The sequence below is a fragment of the Salvelinus sp. IW2-2015 genome, linkage group LG16 (genome assembly GCF_002910315.2).
Source record: "Salvelinus sp. IW2-2015 linkage group LG16, ASM291031v2, whole genome shotgun sequence".
Taxonomy (NCBI): domain Eukaryota; kingdom Metazoa; phylum Chordata; class Actinopteri; order Salmoniformes; family Salmonidae; genus Salvelinus; species Salvelinus sp. IW2-2015.
In genome coordinates, this window is record NC_036856.1 from 34599835 (window position 1) to 34621698 (window position 21864).

The 21864-nt window shown below is 43.0% G+C and overlaps 2 protein-coding genes across 2 annotated transcripts in view; one reads left to right on the forward strand and one right to left on the reverse strand.

Moving 5' to 3' along the window:
- Nucleotides 1-10549, reverse strand: part of LOC111975427 (keratin, type II cytoskeletal I-like) — a 32815-nt gene extending 22266 nt beyond the window's left edge. The window contains exon 1 of the mRNA XM_024003704.2: nt 9512-10549. Coding sequence (XP_023859472.1) covers nt 9512-9727 — 216 coding nt within the window. The 5' untranslated portion in view covers nt 9728-10549. The remainder of the gene's footprint in view (nt 1-9511) is intronic.
- Nucleotides 10550-17049: 6500 nt separating this feature from the next.
- On the forward strand, nt 17050-21302 carry ttc22 (tetratricopeptide repeat domain 22). The gene is made up of 8 exons (XM_024003659.2): nt 17050-17350; nt 17973-18357; nt 18453-18508; nt 18620-18735; nt 18889-19007; nt 19430-19591; nt 19802-19954; nt 20570-21302. Exons 1-8 carry the CDS (start codon nt 17124-17126, stop codon nt 21101-21103), a joined length of 1752 nt encoding a protein of 583 aa, XP_023859427.1. The 5' UTR covers nt 17050-17123; the 3' UTR covers nt 21104-21302.
- The last annotated feature ends 562 nt before the right edge of the window (nt 21303-21864 follow it).

Sequence of the window (21864 nt, forward strand, 5' to 3'; positions counted from 1 at the left end):
TTGCACCCACTCAATATACAGTATACTGACTCTATTACTTCTGACATCTAAACAACTCCATATCTCTGGCTTCTTCTGTTTGCTGTCTCCCGCCATCACTCCATCTCATATTTTCTTTCACACAACCCCCTTCCTGTTCTATCTGCCTGCACATGTCTCTCCCCTGTGCTTCCATCTGTGCAGCACAGCAGCAGTCCAGGGAGAGGTAGGGGTGAGTCATGCACTGGGCTCCAACAACACTGTGCGGCATTCACATTCTTAGGACTTTTCCTTTTTATAGGACACACACATAGATACAGGTGGCAGACTGTAGCTTATTGTGACATAACAGTGGGAAGTAATGTGTTTTTTTTGTATTACAGTTGAGCTCCAGACTGATAAGAAGCCAACAGCAGCTATGTATAGTGGGGCAAAAAAAGTATTAGTCAGCCACCAATTGTGCAAGTTCTCCACTTAAAAAGATGAGAGGCCTGTAATTTTTGTACACTTCAACTATGACAGACAAAATGAGAAAAGAAAAATCAAGAAAACACATTGTAGGATTTTTTATGATTTATTTGCAAATTATGGTGGAAAATAAGTATTTGGTATTACAAAATTTATTATTACTTTGTTATAACCTTTGTTGCAATGAACAGAGGTCAAAACGTTTTCTGTAAGTCTTCAAAGGTTTCTCTCCATCTGTTCTGTATTTTGCCATTCCTCCATGCAGATCTCCTCTAGAGCAGTGATGTTTTGGGGCTGTTGCTGGGCAACACGGACTTCAACTCACTCCAAAGATTTTCTATGGGGTTGAGATCTGGAGACTGGCTAGGCCACTCCAGGACCTGAAATGCTTCTTACGAAGCCACTCCTTCGTTGCCGGGCGTGTGTTTGGGATCATTGTCATGCTGAAAGACCCAGCCACGTTTCATCTTCAATGCCCTGCTGATGGAAGGAGGTTTTCACTGTCAAAATCTCACGATACATGGCCCATTCATTCTTTCCTTTACACGGATCATGTCCTGGTCCCTTTGCAGAAAAGCAGCCCCAAGCATGATGTTTCCACCCCCAGCTTCACAGTAGGTATGGTGTTCTTTGGATGCAACTCAGCATTCTTGTCCTCCAAACACGACGAGTTGAGTTTTTACCAAAAAGTTATATTTTGGTGTTCATCTGACCATGATGACATTTCCCATTCTTTCTGGATCATCCAAATGCTCTCTAGCAACTTAGACGGGCCTGACATGTACTGGCTTTAGCAGGGGACATGTCTGGCACTGCAGGATTTGAGTCCCTGGCGCGTAGTGTTGTTACTGATGGTAGGTCTTGTTACTTTGGTCCCAGCTCTCTGCAGGTCATTCACTAGGTCCCCCCGTGTGTTCTGGGATTTTTGCTCACCTTCTTGTGGGTGAGATCTTGCCCCAGATCGAGGGAGATTATCAGTGGTCTTGTATGTCTTCCTTTCCTAATAATTGCTCCCACAGTTGATTTCTTCAAACCAAGCTGCTTACCTATTGCAGATTCAGTCTCTCCCAGCCTGGTGCAGGTCTACAGTTTTGTTTCTGGTGTCCTTTGACAGCTCTTTGGTCTTGGCCACAGTGGATTTGGAGTGTAACTGTTTGAGGTTGTGGACCAGGTGTCTTTTATACTGATAACAAGTTCAAACAGGTGCCATTAATACAGGTACGAGTGGAGGACAGAGGAGACCTTCTTAAAGAAGAAGTTTCAGGTCTGTGAGAGCCAGAAATCTTGCTTGTTTGTGGTGACCAAATACTTATTTTCCACCATAATTTGCAAATAAATTCATTAAAAATCCTACAATGTAATTTTCTTGATTTTTTCTTCTAATTTGTCTGTCATAGTTGAAGGTTACCTATGATGAAAATTACAGGCCTCTCTCATCTTTTTAAGTGGGGAACTTGCACAATTGGTGGCTGACTAAATACTTTTTTGCCCACTGTAGATGTCTGATAAAACAACGAGGCTCGTCTGTGTGTCTTATTCCATGACAGGAAAGTGACAGCCTGTCTTTGCGTCCTTTTTTAAAATTGTTTACAACTTTTATTTAACTAGGCAAGTCAGTTAAGAACAAATTCTTATTTTCAATGACGGCCTAGGAACAGTGGGTTAACTGCCTTGATCAGGGGCAGAACGACAGATTTTTACCTTGTCTGCTTGGGGATTCGATCTTGCAACCTTTACGTTACTAGTCCAACACTCTAACCACTAGGCTACCTACCGCCACATTAACTCAGTAAAGCTGTTTAGACCCGTGAAGAAATGTCTGAGATTTGACAGCAGCTGGGGACTTCTGGAGGGAAAGTAGTCAGACATTATTCAGCCAGCATGACACTGAGCCGACTAAGACCAGACTGAGTATGATCTGTGTCTCTGCCTGTCTACACCTTGCAGTGTGTCAAAGTCTGTCCCAACAAAACCATTTGTGTCTGGATCAATGATACACAGGCCAGATGCATGAAGCTTGAAACAGGCCAGATGCATMAAGCTTGAAACAGGCCAGATGCATTAAGCTTGAAACAGGCCAGATGCATTAAGCTTGAAACAGGCCAGATGAGAAAAAGCAACAAAGGAGCCCTATGAATGAGTGAGTGAGTGAGTGAGTGAGTGAGTGAGTGAGTGAGTGAGTGAGTGAGTGAGTGAGTGAGTGAGTGAGTGAGTGAGTGAATGAGTGAGTGAGAGAAAAGACAATCAGCGGGCAGGAGCAAAGATGAGAAGTGGCGACAAAGGACACCTCTGCTAGTTAGAAGGTGCCTCAATGCGGGGGGCCCTAGATCTCTGGGGGCCCATGCGCCTGTCATTGAGTTTTACATTGACACCCCTCCCCCTTTTGTTTTTACACTGCTGCTACTCGCTGTTTATTATCTATGCATAGTCACTTTACCCCTACCTACATGTACAAATTACCTTGACTAACCTGTACCCCCGCACATTGACTCGGTACCGGTACCCCCTGTATATAGCCTCATTATTGTTAATTTATRGTGTTACTTTATATTTTATTTTGTTTATTTAGTAAATATTTTATTAACTCTATTTCTTGAACTGCATTGTTGGTTAAGGGCTTGTCATTAAGCATTTCACGGTAAGGTCTACACTTGTTGTATTTGGCGCATGTGACAGGAATGTGACTGAAAATGCGCCTCTGGCCTTAAAAAACTAAAAGTAAACTGATTTAAAGAAAGGGGATATCGGTGAACAAATTCCATGGTCAAGGCTATGATGGAGCCAGTGCAATGAGTGGAATTTACTCAGGTGTTGAAAAGCACATAGCAGACCGAGAGCCTAATGCTTCTATTCTTCTTTATGAGATTTACTTTAGAAACCATCTCTCCCCATAAGCGACAGCTACAGCGATGGTCAAAGCGGCCAGACAGCTAGGTCCGGCCAGGGAAAGTGAGGAGAAGGGAGTGTAGCTTCAAATACAGAAGTTCTGTAACTTTAATTGAGCCTCTCATTCTCCTTAGTTGCCGGCCTCAACACATTACGGAAAGASATGAACTGTATAGGAAGCTCAGGGGACAGCCAATATATTGGCAGATGCAAAGAGATGCATGTTTGTACCACCACAGTCAGAGACTGGCACTAAGACAGCATTGAATGAGCTGTATTCCACCATAAACAAACAAGAAAACACTCACCCAGAGGTGGCGCTCCTAGTAGCCAGGGACTTTAATGSAGGGAAACTTAAATCTGTTTTACCAAATTTCTATCAGCACGTTAAAAGTACAACCAGAGGGGGAAAAGAAACTCTGAACCACCTTTACTCCACACACAGAGACTCATACAAAGCTCTCCCTCGCCCTCCATTTGGCAAATCTAACCATAATTCTATACTCCTGATTCCTGCTAAAGCTGGAAGCACCAGTGACTAGATCTATAAAAATGGTCAGATGAAGCAGATGCTAAGCTACAGGACTGTTTTGCTAGCACAGACTGGAATATGTTCCGGGATTCCTCCCATGGCATTGAGGAGTACACCACATCAGTCATTGGCTTCATCAATGAGTGCATCGATGACGTCATCCCCACAGTAACCATACGTACATACCCCAACCAGAAGCCATGGATTACAGGCAACATCCGCATTGAGCTAAAGGCTAGAGCTGCACCTTTCAAGGAACGGGACTCTAACCCAGATGCTTATAAGAAATCTCGCTATGCCCTCCGAACAATCAAACAGGCAAAGCATCAATACAGGACTAAGATCGAATCGTACTACACCAGCTCTGACACTCGTCGGATGTGGCAGGGCTTGCAAACCATTACAGACTACAAACGAAGCACAACTGAGAGCTGCCCATTGATACGAGCCTACCAGACGAGCTAAACTACTGCTATGCTCGCTTCGATGCAAATAACACTGAAACATGCATGAGAGCACCAGCTGTTCTGGAAGACCATGTGATCACACTCTCCYCAGCCAATGTACGTAAGACCTTCAAACAGGTCAACATTCACACGGCCGCAGGGCGAGACGCATTACCAGGGCGTATACTGCGAGCATGCGCTGACCAACTGGCAAGTGTCTTCACTGACATTTTCAACCTCTCCCTGTCCGTGTCTGCAATACCAACATGTTTCAAGCAGACCACCATAGTGCCTGTGCCCAAGAACACTAAGGTAACCTGCCTAAACAACTACCGTCTGTAGCCATGAAGTGCTTCGAAAGGCTGGTCATGGCTTACATCAACATCATTATCCCAGAAACCCTACACCCACTCCAATTTGCATACCGCCCCAACAGATCCACAGATGATGCAATCTCTATTGCACTCCACACTGCCCTTTCCCACCTGGACAAAAGGAACACCTATGTGAGAATGCTATTAATTGACTACAGCTCAGCATTCAACACCATAGTGTCCTCAAAGCTCATCGATAAGCTAAGGACCCTGGGACGAAACACCTCCCTCTGCAACTGGATCCTGGACTTCCTGACGGGCCGCCCCCAGGTGGTAAGGGTAGGTAACAACACATCCGCCACTCTGATCCTCAACACAGGGGCCCCTCAGGGGTGCGTGCTCAGTCCCCTTCTGTACTTGTTCACTCATGACTGCACGGCCAGGCACAACTCCAACACCATCATTAAGTTTGCAGACGACACAACAGTGGTAGGCCTGATCACCAACAACTACGAGACAGCCTATAGGGAGGAGGTCAGAGACCTGGCCATGTGGTGCCAGGACAAAAACCTCTCCCTCAACGGGATCAAGACAAAAGGAGATGATTGTGGACTACAGGAAAAAGAGGACAGAGCACGCCCCCATTCTCATCGACGGGGCTGCAGTGGAGCAGGTTGAAAGCTTCAAGTTCCTTGGTGTCCACATCACCAACAAACTAACATGGTCCAAGCACACCAAGACAGTCGTGAAGAGGGCATGACAAAACCTATTCCCCCTCAGGAGACTGAAAAGATTTGGCATGTGTCCTCAGATCCTCAAAAGGTTCTACAGCTGTACCACCGAGAGCATCCTGACTGGTTTCCTCACTGCCTGGTATGGCAACTGCTCGGCCTCCGACCACAAGGCACTACAGAGGGTAGTGCGAACGACCCAGTACAACACTGGGGCCAAGTTTCCTGCCATCCAGGACCTCTATACCAGACGGTGTCAGAGGAAGGCCCTAAAAATTGTCAAAGACTCCAGCCACCCTAGTCATAGACTGTTCTCTCCGCTACTGCATGGCAAGCGGTACCGGATCGCCAAGTCTAGGTTCAAGAGGCTTCTAAACAGCTTCTACCCCCAAGCCATAGGACTCCTGAACACCTAATCAAATGGCTACCCAGACTATTTGCATTGCACCTCCCTCTTCTTTTACACCGCTGCTACTCTCTGTTGTTATCATCTATGCATAGTCACTTTAATAACTTTACCTACATGTACATATTACCTCAACTAATTTTTTTAAACAAAATTGTTGGTTTGGGGCTCATAAGTAAGCATTTCACTGTAAGGTCTACACCTGTTGTATTCGGTGCATGTGACTAATACAATTTGATTTGATCTTTAGTGGACAACAGTTCTTGGAGGGTCTTTCCATGACATAGACTGACCAGGTTAATCCAAGTGAAAGCGATGATCCCTTATTGATGTGCACTCCAATCAGTGTAGATGAATGGGAGGGGACAGGCTAAAGAATGATTTTTAAACCTTGAGACAATTGAGACATGAATTGTGTATGTGTGTGCCATTCAGAGGGTGAATGGGCAAGACAAACAATTTAAGTGCCTTTGAACGGGGTATGGTGCCAGGCGCATCGGTTTGTGTCAAGATGTACTATGCTGCTGAGTTCACGCTCAACAGTTTCCCATGTGAATCAAGAATGGTCCATCACCCAAAGGACACCGACAATTGTGAGACGCATTGGTCAACATGAGCCAGCATCCCTGTGGATAGCTTTCAACACCTTTTAAATTCCATGGCCCGACGAATTTAGGCCGTTCTGATGGTAAAGGAGAGGGGGGATATACTCAGTGCAGATTGCGAGGATTGCTCATGTCATGCAGGTTCAGGTAGGTTATACAGGACAGTCGTATAGTCTAAAAAATCTATTGGTAGCTGATTAGTATGTGGTTGCATCTATATATTTTTTATTACTATCTGCAATGTTTGAATATCCAACTTTAATTACTGAACAAGTAATTACATTATTGCCGCCAGCCAGGCCACACTGTGTATAGGTTAGTGAAATGTTAGGCTTAATATGAGAAATGGATGACCAAATAGGCTTACCAATAAAAATATATCCATTAGCTAAAGCAAAGCTATAGACTACATGCCCTGGCATCATTGATTTGATAGGCAGCAGCATAGACATGTTGCAATTTCAACACCATGGACTGCGACCAGTAGTCTATATTTTGTGAGTGGCTGTCTGGCTGATGCATTAGATGTTTGTTTGGGGGGGGGATTTGACCTTGCGGGAGCCCAGAGAAACTGAGTTACGCTAGTGGTGTGTGTACACGCCACTAGCGTGTGTCCTTGTGAGGGTGTGTGTGCGTGTGTGTAGCCTATTTTGTGAAAGCAGAATTGTGATGAGAGCGCAAAGTTCAGTACCCCTCTGTTCTCCTGCTACCCAGCACCACTCAGAGAGATGAGATATTGGCCCAACACACAGCAGCACTATGGATGCTGTCTGGCAGTGGGAAGATCCAGTGGCTGCCGTGGGCCTGGGGCCTAGGCCTTCAGTGAGGTACTACACAGGTCCCACCCGATTAATCCACCTCTTATTATCATCAATTATGCCATGGCTCTGACACTATACATTTAGACAGAAACGCAGTATAACCAGGCGTTGCGTCACCTTGAAATTGACAAATTGAAATTTTTGGGTAAACAGTGTTTAACAGACAACTCAAGTTTGCAAAGCCAGTGTGGCTCCAAACACCAAATCGATCACTTGCAAATAATAGGCATTCCCAGCAGTACAGTTTGCAGTGCTTCTCGGAGCCTTTGAGCCATTGACAGCGCTCGTAGTTGAAACTTTGAAAGTGGCGAGCGAACGAACCCCTTTCCCGCCTGTGACAGGCTTTGTGGCGTCGGCGACCTCTCCTTACAATGTCAACTTTTCTTGAAAAGTTCGTCTTGAGAATGGCGTTATAATTATATCCTCGACGAAATCGATATCTTCTCCTCCTTCCGCCATTGTGGGTTCAAAAAAACAGCTTAGTAGAGTTTCCTAGATCTGCATAGACCTGCCCATAGGACCTGCCTCTCAATATTGGTAATCCAATCAAAAGACGTGGACGCCCTACGCCTGCTAGCTGGCTCCTGTGTAAACACTGGAGCCAGCCAGCAGGCGTACAATAGCCAACTCTAAAGCTGATTGGTTGACACAAAATTTTAATTTCCATTCACTTTAAACTACAAGCGCCCGCACTGTTGATTCTGAAGGCCTGAGAGCAGATTTTAGACCCCCTGGCAACACATGATGGCTGAATATGATTGGATAAAAGATCTAACAATAAAGACCAGCCCTCCAAATCTCAACCTGGGGCTGGAAGCAGTGCAACCAAGAGGAAAGCTATGAATGAAGAGTATAACTCTTACTCTGGGGAATAATTTAATACATATTTGTGGGAAAATATATTTAAAAAAAATATATATTCTGATGATGTTTAGGCCAGCAGAGAAGGCCTGCAGGCCCTGACGGCCACACTGGAGATCACTCTGACTATGAGGTAGCTCTTAATCACTGAAGCCTCTGTATGCATCCCAAATTGTACCCTACTCCCTACATAGTGCACTACTTTTGACCAGGGCTCTCTCTGCATCCTCTGGCTCAGCAGGGCTGATGAATGGGGATGGCTGCAAGCAAATCATGGGGTCGTTATGTGACGCTGGCCGCACAAAGATGTATGACCCTCTTGATGTTCCCTAACCATAAAACGTTTGCTGTTAAGTTTGTTCAAACCACTCACTAGTGGTCCACAATGTCAGCACTGTAAAACATCATCACCCAAATGGCTGGTAGTGGTATTCCCTCTGGGTATAGGCTATCGACTAAATTCTACTGGCAAAGCAAGAAAGTTTCGATTAACATAATATATTGAATTGTTATGGGCAACATGGACTTCATACTGTATCCTACAACACCATATGTAATTTTATGCAGGTTTCTTTGCCAGAGTCTTTGGGGTAGTCTGTGGTTATTGTCTGGCAAGTCAGAGTGCAGGTGACAGAACGACACCGCAGGGAAGTGCAGCAGTGGTAGGGCTACAAACAAAACCTGTGGGTCGCTATTTTCAAACCAAACCAATGCGCCAAATGAGACTTGTTTCGGTTTCTAGAAGAACACACGCATCCACCATGTGCTGTTTGTGTACAATCATTCCAATACGACATACATTGCGCCGTCACCAACACAGCTGCCGCGAGCGCCTGTCTTTGCCATAGGAATGCAAGACATCTGTGCACGAGGGAAAAACAACACACCCGGAGCTTCTCTGCTGAAGTCCTGTTTTTGCACCAAGGGGAGAAGTATGATGACGTCTGTTATGATAAACTCGGAATGTCGCCTATCAATGAAAGATGGCTGGCATGCAATACACTTGGTTTAATAGGATAAATGAACAGTTCGATTGTAAATTAAATAGCCTACCAGTTCTTTCGCATTATATAATACAATAGTAATCCATCCCTAGGCCAATTATTAGTCTCTGAAAACACCAATTATGACCTGTTGACAATAATGAATCTATAGCAACCTCAGCCACCTGCCGCTGTTATCATGGTGAAGGGCAACTGAATTATTGATTGGGTGGATGCCTTATATTCAGGAAGAGGATATAGGACTAGGATCAACATTAAATACATATCGTGTTCACTGTACGCCTACTGACCACCAACAACATCATTCTGAGTTATTAGTGAATCTTTATAACATTAAATGTCAAAAGCAGAGCAAATGTTGTATGACTGCTCATAATCTTTCTAACAACAAAATAAAATAAAATGTGAATAACTAATGGAAAGGCCAACAAAAGTCACTGCCCCAAATAAGACCTTACCATATCAACTTTTAATTTTCGAATCTTCTCATCCAGACTCCTGCCCGTGATGTCTCGGTCTTTGGTCTCCAGTGAATTCAATTTGACATCTCCGCAGTGGCTGGACGCTTCTTCCCGCATGCACTTGAGCAAACCCTCAGGTGTCTTCCATCCGATTTTCACCTCCAAATCTTTGAAATCTGGAATAGACTCGTTGGCAGCTGTGCCCTTATCCATACTGTTCCGTTCTTTGTCAAGTCAAAAGCACACTACGTCCTCTGTGATTCTTGGATATCCTTGTCTGTCAAACTGCAATAACAGCAACCTCTAATTGCAACGTCTGGCATCCTACGCAACTCCTCTCCAATCGATGCGCCAGAGAGATAATAGGTTGAATAATGCACTAGGTCCTTTTAGTTTTATCAACAGGCAGAACATTGAGAAACACTATTATACTATGGTCCTGTTGAGGTCATGGATGTGGAAAATAGCCCAAAACCATTGCAAACACCGTCGATGCTGTGAAGTTAGTGCGCTGTTACAATCTATTGAGATGATGKACTCATCAGCTGAAATAAATACACATTCACTGGTCTGTATTATGTTAAATTCGCACTGAAGGGTTATCGCGATGAAGTCCAATGGCTCTCCGTGAAGGTGCAAACAGTCGCAGAAGCCTATGAAAGAATAGTCTACATTTCCCTCGAGTCCAAACGAGTGGTTTTGCTTCTCAATACGGAATAGTCCTTTCTAGATTAGGCTAGTGTAGGCCTATGCATGAAATACACAACAGAGAACTGGACGTAAGCCATACAAGCCACGCGTCGAAACGCAGATTCCACCTGCATGATTACAGCTGCAAAGGAGAAAACTGAACCGTAGCGCACAARTTCCATTCTCCCATTCCAACTGGACACGAATAATAGAACACTTGAACACTGACGTAATAGCACATTTCGAAGCCTTCTGCTTACTTGGCTGATGTTGATTCATGCTTTCTCACCGATGAGTCATGTTCTCGCCAGTCATAGTGCCAAGCCGGAGGTGGTAGAACGGGCGATCAGGGGTCTAATCAGAGTAATCTAGTGGGACAGATGTCTATGTCATTTAATACTGGATGAGACAGTTGTTCATTTGATTGATCTTTTTCTGCACACCATCTGATATACTATACTGCTGTATCAGACCATCAAAGCACACCTACAACATAATAACAAGAATGTGCACACACACACCTGCTGACCAGATTACTTCAAACCACTTGAGCTACATAGCGTCCTACATTACCCTCACCCAACATAGCTCGCCTCACTCTACACATTTTATGGGTGAGCAGTTAGGGCAGGTTAGTGCCTATTCCTCAACAGGGTCGTATGCTTTATGATCTGGACGGGTTCTGAAATTAAATTAAAATAATTTATTACTTACATTAACTCTAGAGTACAATCAATTTCCTTCACTATGTAAAATAACATTAACTTTATACATTTCTTAGATGTACTTGTTACAAAGAAGGGACAATCTCTAAGTACTACAGTTTACAGAAAACGTACAGATAAATATACAATATTGACAGTTGATAGTTATCGCCCTCTTCCCCTAAAAAGAGGTTTACCATTGAACTTCATAGACTGCGTCGCATCTGTGACACAGAGGAAGAATATGACAGACAATCAAATTCTCTCCGTGAGCGTTTTCGCTCGAGAGCATACCCCGATACCTGGCTTGATAAAGCTCAAAACCAAGTTAAAAGCTTGAACAGAAGCCAGTTAAATCCCAACAAAAACAGAATAAACAGTTTTCTGTAAACGATATAATTACTTTCAATGATAGCGGTAATGGCATCAAGTGTATTGTCATGAGACTCCTCTTTAAATTCTGATTTCCAGAATCCACCTTTATTCAACTATAAACGATCAAGAATTCTATGAAAAATATTGGTTAAATCAGATGTGGTCAGAGAGATATTCATAAAATGTATGTATGCCCTCCGACTTGTAGGACCTATGAGATAATGCAATATATAACTTGCACTACTAAAGGAGTTATGTATATGTTACAGTGTTCTTGTAACACTATTTTTATTGGAAAAACATCCCGCGCCTTGACAGTACGTCTTGGAGAACATAAACATAAAAAAAACACTATTAGACGTCAAGAAATCACCTCGCCAGTTGCGAGACACTTTATAGAACAACATTCTATTAATGAATTACGTTGCGTCGGGATCGAAACAGTTCATCCACCACGTAGAGGTGACGACTATGACAACAAATTACTCAAAAGAGAAGCGATGTGGATATATACATTTAATTCTGTATCTCCACACGGTTTAAACGAATAATTAGATTTCACCTCTTTCCTATAAGCCACATTTAGACTGTTATACAAGAACACTGTCCATATCAGATTTGCATTTCATTTATGAGTTGGACCCAGTAGCGACCCGTCATTCAGGGTAGGTGGAGCAAATGTAAAAACAATGTTGGCATTAATATGTTTTGCATGTTATTTTGGCATTAATATGTGTCACATATCAGTTTGCAAACAATATAAAAAATATGTATATCATTGAGTTAATAAAGCCGCATACAAACATGGTCTCTTTTTTGTTTTTCTTGAGTAAAGCAGCTCCAAAATGCAGGTGTTTCAGCCTAGCTCAGTGCTTTCTGTGGTGGTGAGGCAAGCCAGCAGAAAATACAGAAGCGTTGCGCGTTGCGCTCAGTGTTCTGTCACTCATGGGGACACTATGTCACCGCCAAGTCTAATAAGGGTAGAGCTAGAAAATTCTAGCCCATTGGGTGCTGCCATAGAGTTACATTAGAAGTGCCCATCCAAGAAGGCTCAAGGTCATTGGCCACAGATAAAATGACGTCAAATCACGTTATATGTACAGTAGATTTGATTGGACTGATCATGTCAACYTCTTACTTTCAAAATCTTACCTAGCAGGAATTGTCATGAATCAAGTCGACAATCTACTGGCAAATCCTTGTCATATGAAGAGAAATAATGAAGAGAAATTATAGATAAAATGTATTGGTTTTCATCGTCCATTGGACAAACATTACACAACAAGTTGGAAATCGCAAATTCAACAATGAGGGGTTTGGAAGTAATCAGTGACAGCGGCTAACTGCAACATTGCAAAGCAATCACTAGCCTGCTATTCAGTGGAGTGGCTGTGTGGTCCCAAATCTGGGATTAAGGGGCTCTTTTCCAAGTTTAAAATAAAAAACATTGAATATTGGTCTTTCTGTCAATGAAGCATGATTTGTGCCGCGCCCAAAACAACTGTTAACTTGGAACTGTGAAAACTTGGCTTCAGTGAGTTCAAGACAACTGGGAAGTTGGAAATAAACAAGCTTCGACTGGGAAAATATGTTTTAAACGGTCATCCAACACAGAAGTGTAAATCCTGCATCTTTCTAGAGCTACGACCTGAAGATCAATGACGTCATCATGACTCAACCTTGTTTTTTTCCTAGTTCCCAGTCGTTTTGAAAGCACCATAAATCCAGAGAATGCCAGACTTTGATGAGAAAATTTGCCCACGAAGGGCAGACGCGCCACCTTCCTGTTCAAGTGAGCACAGCACAACAAGGTGAGTCCAAAAATGTATTGTATGCTGRTGAATAAATGATGTAATATGCCAGGGAGATATGTATACTGTAGCTAAGAAAGTAATACTAAGTGTATGTTGTGTAGTAAGATGTGAGTAGCCCATGTGCCTCACCCTAATAATTTGGTCTATTTACCCCTTTTAATATTGCCTACTGTTCTGACTTGGTGGTGCACATGTAGCCTATAAGCTGTTTTAGAGAAATGTAATCATCGAATATTGTAAGAGCTTTCATTGTCTGCTTATATGCCCAATGTTCTGAATTCTGTCGCTGTAGATTTCAAAAGTACTAAACAAATAGTTATATTGACTACGTCCGTCCTAGCTTGCTCATTAATGTCTTAATCTAAATTACAGATTGCCTCTTATCCGCTTGTCATTAGAAACCACATTTGTTTAAGCAAGTCAGCCATATCAGCTGTTTTTTTAAAAGGCAGTAAATTAGTCTGAATTAACTGTTTTGCTGCCAGACAAGGCTCCGCTTGAACCCAATGGTCACTCTGACAGAGCTCTYGAGTTCCTCTGTGGAGATGGAAGAAACTTCCAGAAGGACAACCATCTCTGCAGCTCTACAACAATCAGGCCTTTATAGTAGAGTGGCCAGACGGAAGCCACTCCTCAGTAAAAGGCACATGACAGCCTGCTTGGAGCTGTCAAGGCACCTAAAGACTCTCAGACCATGAGAAACAGGATTCTCTGGTCTGATGAAACCAAGATTGAACTCTTTGACCTGAATGCCAAGCGTCACGTCTGGAGGAAACCTGGCACCATCCCTACGGTGAAGCATTGTGGTGGCAGCATCATGCTGTGGGGATGTTTTTCAGCACTGGGAGACTAGTCAGGATCTAGTCAGGATCGAAAACCTGCTCCAGAGTGCTCAGGACCTCAGACTGGGGCGAAAGTTCACCTTCCAACAGGACAACGACCCTATTCGGGGAGGTAGTTATTTAGGCAGGTTACCTTCGCTTACCTCCACCTCAATCTACACACAATACCCCATAGTGACAAAGCAAAAACAGGTTTTTAGACATTTTGCTAATTTATTAGAAATAAAATCCTGAAATATGACATTTATATAAGTATTCAAATCAAATCATATTTTATTTGTCACATGCGCCGAATACAACCTTACCGTGAAATGCTTACTTACAAGCCCTTAATAACMTCTTATGGCTGGGGGCAGTATTGAAGAGCTTGGATGAATAAGGTGCCCAGAGTAAACTGCCTGCTACTCAGGCCCAGTTGCTAATATATGCATAGTATTAGTAAATTTGGATAGAAACACTCTGAAGTTTCTAAAACTGTTTGAATGATGTCTGTGAGTATAACAGAACTCATATGGCAGGCAAAAACCTGAGAATAAATCCAACCAGGAAGTGGAAAATCTGAGGTTTGTAGGTTTGCCTATCCAATATACAGTGTCTATGGGGTCATATTGCACTTCCTAAGGCTTCCACTAGATGTCAACAGTCTTTAGAACCTTGTTTGAGGCTTCTACTGTGAAGGAGGGGAGAATGAGAGCTGAATGAGTCAGGGCTCTGCCAGAGTGGCATGAGCTGATCACGCGCGTTCACGTGAGAGTTAGCTCTGTTCCATTGCATTTCTACAGACAAAGGAATTCTCCGGTTGAAACATTATTGAAGATTTATGATAAAAACATCCTAAAGATTGATTCTATACTTCGTTTGACATGTTTCTACGAACTGTCATATGACTTTTCTTCTGAACTTTCGCCTGGACTTGCCCGTGCGTCGTGACTTTGGTTTGTGTACTAAGCGCGCGAACAAAAAGGAGGTATTTGGACATAAATGATGGACTTTATCGAACAAATCAAACATTTATTGTGGAACTGGGATTCCTGGGAGTGCATTCTGATGAAGATCATCAAAGGTAAGTGAATATTTATAATGCTATTTCTGACTTTATTGACTTCACAACATGGCGGATATCTGTATGGCGTGTTTTGTTGTCTGAGCACTGTACWCAGATTATTGCATGGTGTGCTTTTTCCGTAAAGTTTTTTTGAAATCTGACACAGCGGTTGCATTAAGGAGAAGTGGATCTAAAATTCCATGCATAACAGTTGTATATTTTCATTGTTTATTATGAGTATTTCTGTAAATTGATGTGGCCTCTGCAAAATCACCGGATGTTTTGGAACTACTGAACATAACGCGCCAATGTAACTGAGATTTTTGGATATAAATATGAACTTTATCGAACAAAACATACATGTATTGTGTAACATGAAGTCCTATGAGTGTCATCTGATGAAGATCATCAAAGGTTAGTGATTAATTTTATCTCTATTTCTGCTTTTTGTGACTCCTCTCTTTGGCTGGAAAAATGGCTGTGTTTTTCTGTGACTAGGTACTGACCTAACATAAAAATTGTGTGCTTTCGTCGTAAAGCCTTTTTGAAATCGGACACTGTGGTGGGTTTAACAACAAGTTTATCTTTAAAATGGTGTGAAATACTTGTATGTTTGAGGAATTTTAATTATGAGATTTCTGTTGTTTGAATATGGCGCACTGCATAGTACAGAAAAGAAGGAACGAAAATAAAAAATAAATACGGAAGTCAAGAGATAGGAAAAAACACACATTGGATTAAAATGTTTTTTAAGAGCATTGGGTCTATTATCCCAATATCCAAAGAAAGTCAAATATGTCTGATCAAATACTTCACAAGTATGTTTTTCAGTTTAGAGATTGAAGGATAGACATTACCATGCTGACAGATTAGTAGTCTGGCCCAGGAATCAGACGGCATTCTAGACGGATGTTTGATGTCTAGACTGTAGACGACATCCTTAACCAACTAAAACACAAGCTGTCAAAATGATCAGACACGTAACAAACTATGGTGAAACTCTATGCGATAGGCTATTCAAGTTAAGGGTAATTGATTCACTAAAATCGCAGCTCATAAAGCATATAAAGCACACACAGCCCAAATATATTCTGAACTATTTTGGGATCATTTGTGAAGATGAGATATTACTTACCCATTATCCATCACCATAGGAATTGCTTGAGCTTTTTTTTTTTTTTTTAATCAGTCAACTTTTATTCAACACTATAATAAATTAAATGTTCGCTGTCGTCTCCGTCAACAGTGTGGTGTCAGTACACAACACTTTCAATATCAGTTTATCATACAATACAATCAATGCATGTCCACCCTCTGGTGGTGATAAGAGGCCAAACACTTCAAGGGTAAAAAAAAAAATACTGGTGGTACCATACGTAAATAAATACTCCTAATCTACACTCGACAGATCGTAATGCTACAAATACTTTTTGAAATATTAGTATGAGTTTTGAAAGAGTGATCACCTTTGTTTACAATTAGTGTTTATTTGAGTTCACTGAGATTGAGGATATCTGCATACTTCATCTAAGCACATGAGCCAAGTCAAAGGGCTCTTTGTCCAACTGCATCACTCTCTCTCTCTCAAACTGTTCATGCTGAGCCTAATGGATCACGTTCTGTCATTACCATGGAGACAGCAGGCAAGAGGAAAGCTGATGTAAGCACCTTCTAAAAGATTGTTTTAAAAGGTTGAGTGAAAGTCAACCTACCTACTGTTGTTGGGACACCTGTCTAAAGCAATAACCCACTCTCCTAGTCTGTAAAAACCCAAAGCTGACATGTGAGCCATAAAAGAAGACCATAGCCCTACTGATTATCAGTCAGATATTCAAACCACATCTCAATGTATTGTATCATAAAGAGAAACACAAAAGAGTGGGTCATAAATGTTCAATCACATTCAAATGTACTATTCAAYTGAGAAGAATGGAGAGGGAGGTAGCCAACTAAGCCAGCTAGGCATGGGAGTACAGTACACCACTGCATGAGGTTACTTACTCCTTCCCCTCCCTAGTCCCTAACCTAACCTGTATTACCAGTCTGCCTCTGGAGGAAGAAGAAAACAGCCAGTTGACTCTGACAGTCAGCAGTAGTGTATGGGGACATATGAGTCTCAGGTAGTAATTGTAAAAGATAATGAATTACCTAGATAAATATGTGATTAATAAACAGGAGAAAGCCATGAAGGAAGGCAACACAGAGGAGGACATTGAGTCCCTTATTGATGGCATGGCGTACATTCCAGGTCACTTCCACCTGGACCTCAACCTGAACCATGAGCCCAGCGGGCCGGGGGAGCTGCGGAGGAGGGACACCCAGCTGAAGGTGGACTCTCTGGGGGCTGAGCTGGAGGCAGAAGTTGGGTATTGTAACATATTATCTTATGGTTATAAGGACGGAATTTGGGATGTCTGATATTGTTAATTGAACTTTACTGAAATCATGGGTGTACATACAGGTAACTGTCAAAATAAAGGAAACACCAAAGTGTTACGTGTCTTAATAGGACAAGTGTCTGGAACTCTATTGGAGGGATGCGACACCAATTCCATAATTTGGTGTTTTGTTGATTGGTGGTGGAAAACGCTGTCTCAGGCTCCGCTCCAGAATCTCCCATAAGTGTTCAATTGGATTGAGATCTGGTGACAGATGGCCATTGCATATGGTTACATCGTTTTCATACTCATTAAACTATTCATTGACCATTGTGCCCTGCAGATTTTTATTCATGACCCTAAGCATTATGGAATGTCAATTGTTTATTTAACTCAGGAACCACACCTGTGTGGAAGCACCTGCTTTCAATATACTTTGTATCCCTCATTTAACTCAAGCGTTTCCATTATTTTGGCAGTTACATTGTTGATCACTAGCTAGGTACCTCAAAGAGTGCTGGAGTAAAACATGGAACTGTAATTCTAATTTCCCTTTAGCTGGTGCAATGAATAATAAATGGACTGGACTATTGTTTTCAAAACATTACAGGTACCTCCAGTATGGTGTCCGTAACCTCCTGGGTCTCCTGGCTTTCCATCTGGACCAGCTGGAGCAGGCCGAGGAGACCTTCATGAGCATCTGTAAAGAAGACCCGGGGAACCTGAACGCTTGGGCCAACCTTGGCTACGTGTACGACCGCCTCCAGAGGGAGCTGGACGCAGGGGAGTGTGTGGAGAAGTTGTCCCAGCTCATGGGTCTGGAGGCTGGGCAGGCAGGTCAGGCGGAGTCCAGGCTTTCTGCAGCCCGGTGCCTGGCAGAGCAGGCCTATGCTCATCCTTATGACATAGAGCTTGAGAGAGAGGATCATCGGAGGGAAAGACTGACCGCTTCTCTGACCCTGTACAACAGAGCTCTGGACTATGGGGGAGAGCTGGTGAGATCTCATGTTAGATTACTTACGAAGAATGTCATTTCACATCTACAGTAATATATTGATTTAGTAAAGGTTAATGTTGCTTATTTTTTTAGATACCAACAGAAGAAAAGAGAAACTGGTATTTCAAAATGGCAACAATCTATATTAGGTAAATTGTGTCTTGAATGTTTCAAATCTTTTCATYGAAAATACATTTGAAAATAATATCACCAAGCTCATGTGTAAGAACAATGTAAAGCAAATGGATCTATTTTTGTAGACTAGATGATATTGTAAAGAACAAGGAGGACTCGGACTACTCCAGACTGTTTCACTACAACAAGGGACTGAAGCTGCTCACAGAGACCCTGAAGTCAGAGAAAACACATCACAAAGGTACACAAGAAGGAAGAAAGATAGGGGGAAAAAMAATACATTATTATTGCTCTCTCTCCATCTGAATCCACAAGATGAGTGCTGTGTCTTACTGTCCTAAATGTCCTGATTAATCATTCAGTATGTTTCTACCTGACCCCCTCACCCACACAGCACTATCCTGGTGCTACATAGGCATCATGTTAGAGAGGAAAGAAGAATTCTCCACTGTGCCCATGTCTGTACATGACTGTGGCTACTCTGATTCTGACCCCCTGTCCTGCTTCGGAACTGTACGTACAACAATCACAGAAAAGTGGGACTTATAAACTAGAACAAGCCATAAAGCCAAAGCAAAGCCCTAGGGACTTGACTCTTGCTTTTTAATGCTTCTAATGACTGCTTAGTGGCATCATAATCCTCACAGCTGCCAGAGCCATTCAGATGACAGTGTATCGTGAACGTTTGCATAATGATTAGCTGATATGTCTGCTTCCTCATCACCTACTGTATAAAGGGCTATAAACTTGGCGCCAGCTCAAGAAGTCTACTACCGTATCTGCCCTCAGATCGTCTGCGGGGTTGAAAAGTTCTCATAAGCCCTTATGCAGGGTTATAGGTTGTTATGCACCTGCCAGGTTTTAAAAAGAGAGCATAGCCCTGTCATTCTTCAGGTTATTGTAAAACCGAATGAAATATTGATTGTTCCCTGCAGGCCATAAAACTAGCTGCAGGCGATGCGTTCATCCTGAACCAGCTGGCCAAGGTGTTCTATCTGCTGGGAAAACATGAGATGTCCACAGGGATCTGTAACATGGCTCTCAATGTGCTGCCTGACCCTGAACTCAACTGGCAGGCCTACTGCACCCGCGCCAAGGTACACTACAGTAACCCTAACATGTCTAAACACAATGTTCAACTCAGTTTAACACTTGACACTATTGTAATATGAAATGTCACTTCAATAATGTTAATACTAAACCAAATAGTAAATCTAAACTCTACATGACACTCGCAGGGATGGCCTTACATGACAATCACAGAATACACACAACATTTACATAAACGGACATGCTTTTATTCTCAGATCAARGTGATGGCCTATGTGAGGGATCTTGAGAGGGCTAAACAGGGACAGGGTGGGCTCCCTGACAGACATAGTCTGACTGAGGCCAAGGCAGACCTGGAGAGGGTGCTGAGTGTTCGCCCCTGTCTACGCACACACCTGGAGATGGGACAGGTGAGTGGGGATGTGTGTGCTGCTCTCTGCTGTTTGACAAGACACTGCAAGCACTTTGACAGCAGTCACATCGGGCACGTAGAAATAAGCTGTGTGAGTGAAAGATCAACAGTAACTTGTCAAGAAAAACAGAATATCTAGTGAGACATACAGTAATGTGTCATTGTGTTGCTGTGATAGGCAAACAAATGAATGCAGGTGTTACTACAGGTGTATCACCACACAGTATAATACAACTGTGTGTATCTTACCAGGTGTATCACCACACAGTATAATACAACTGTGTGTATCTTACCAGGTGTTACCAGGTGTATTCACCACACAGTATAATACAACTGTGTGTATCTTACCAGGTGTATCACCACACAGTATAATACAACTGTGTGTATCTTACCAGGTGTATTACTACACAGTATAATACAACTGTGTGTATCTTACCAGGTGTATTACTACACAGTATAATACAACTGTGTGTATCTTACCAGGTGTATCACTACACAGTATAATACATCTGTGTGTGTCTTACCAGGTGTATTACTACACAGTATAATACATCTGTGTGTCTTACCAGGTGTATTACTACACAGTATAATACATCTGTGTGTCTCTTACCAGGTGTATTACTACATGGGTGTGGATGCCCTTCAGGAGAGCCTGCTTGTGGATGAGGGGGCATTAAACAGAGCCCTGGTGTCCCTCTCTCAAGCCCTGCAGTGTGACCCGGGGGACAGCCTCCCGGACCTCCACCTCCTCCGGGGGCGCTGTCTGCTGCTGAAGGGCGAGGAACAGAATGCAGCCGACTGCTTCAAGAGGGCCCTGGATCTGGAGCGGCCTGGCAGCAGGGACACCATGGCTCTACGCTGCCTCCTGGAGGCCCTGCTGGGGCTATTCACTCAGAGTGGCTCCGACCCCGGCCCCGCCATCACCCAGCTGGAGGTGTGGGTACGMAGAGCCCAGGAGAGGTACCCAGAGGACGCGGTGCAGGCTGAGCTGAGAAGCCTGTGCAGGGCACACACCGGGGAGGTGACCGAGCTCTCCAGGGCTCTGATCAGCAGGGGCAGGCTAGAGCTGGTCAGGAGGCTTCTGGAGACTGTGCAACCCAACCAGCCAGCCAGGAAGAGACCACTGGCCAAGTCTATGTCCATGTGAGCGGTGTCTAATGTCAATAGAGAACTAGCAAAGATCAAGCACTGATTGAACAGCCGGGTTCCTTTTCTTTAGTGTTCCCAATATGACAGGAAGACTGTCATTTTACTGTTTCTTCGTTCCAATGAGGAGCTTGCCTTGTGTCAAAAGTATTAATCATGCAATGTTCTAAAGTGAAATGGTAAAACACATCTGTGCACAACTGCTTTTTTGGAATCCCTGTTTCTGCCTATTTTGTCTTGCTTGAATCAACTCACAAACTGAATGTGCATCAGTCATCCAAGGAGTTTATATAAGATATATAAACTGCTGATCCGAGACATTCAGGAAGCAATGAGGACACGCCTAACATTTTAATGATGAACCATACCTTCCCAACAATGGTGATAATTCTAAAGCAGTGTTTCCCAAACTCAGTGCACATTTAGTTTTTTTGCCCTAGCACTACACAGCAGATACAAATAATGTAAGTTTGATGATTAGTTGATTATTTGAATAAGCTGAGTAATGCTTGTGCAAAAACAAACGTGCACCCTTTGGGGTCCCGGGGACCGAGTTTGGGAAACACTGTTCTAAAGCTTATTGGTTTAACCTGTCCCAGGTATTTTCTACAGTCCCCAAAATAAAGAGTATTTTCATAAAAACAGCCAGCTTACTGAGTAATGCTGCTTGGGCACTACGGTGCACTGTAACACACAAGCAGCTGGCAAATGTTCTTACATGGCAAGAAAAGCTGGTTTAGTCAGATTGAGTCTTGTCAATTA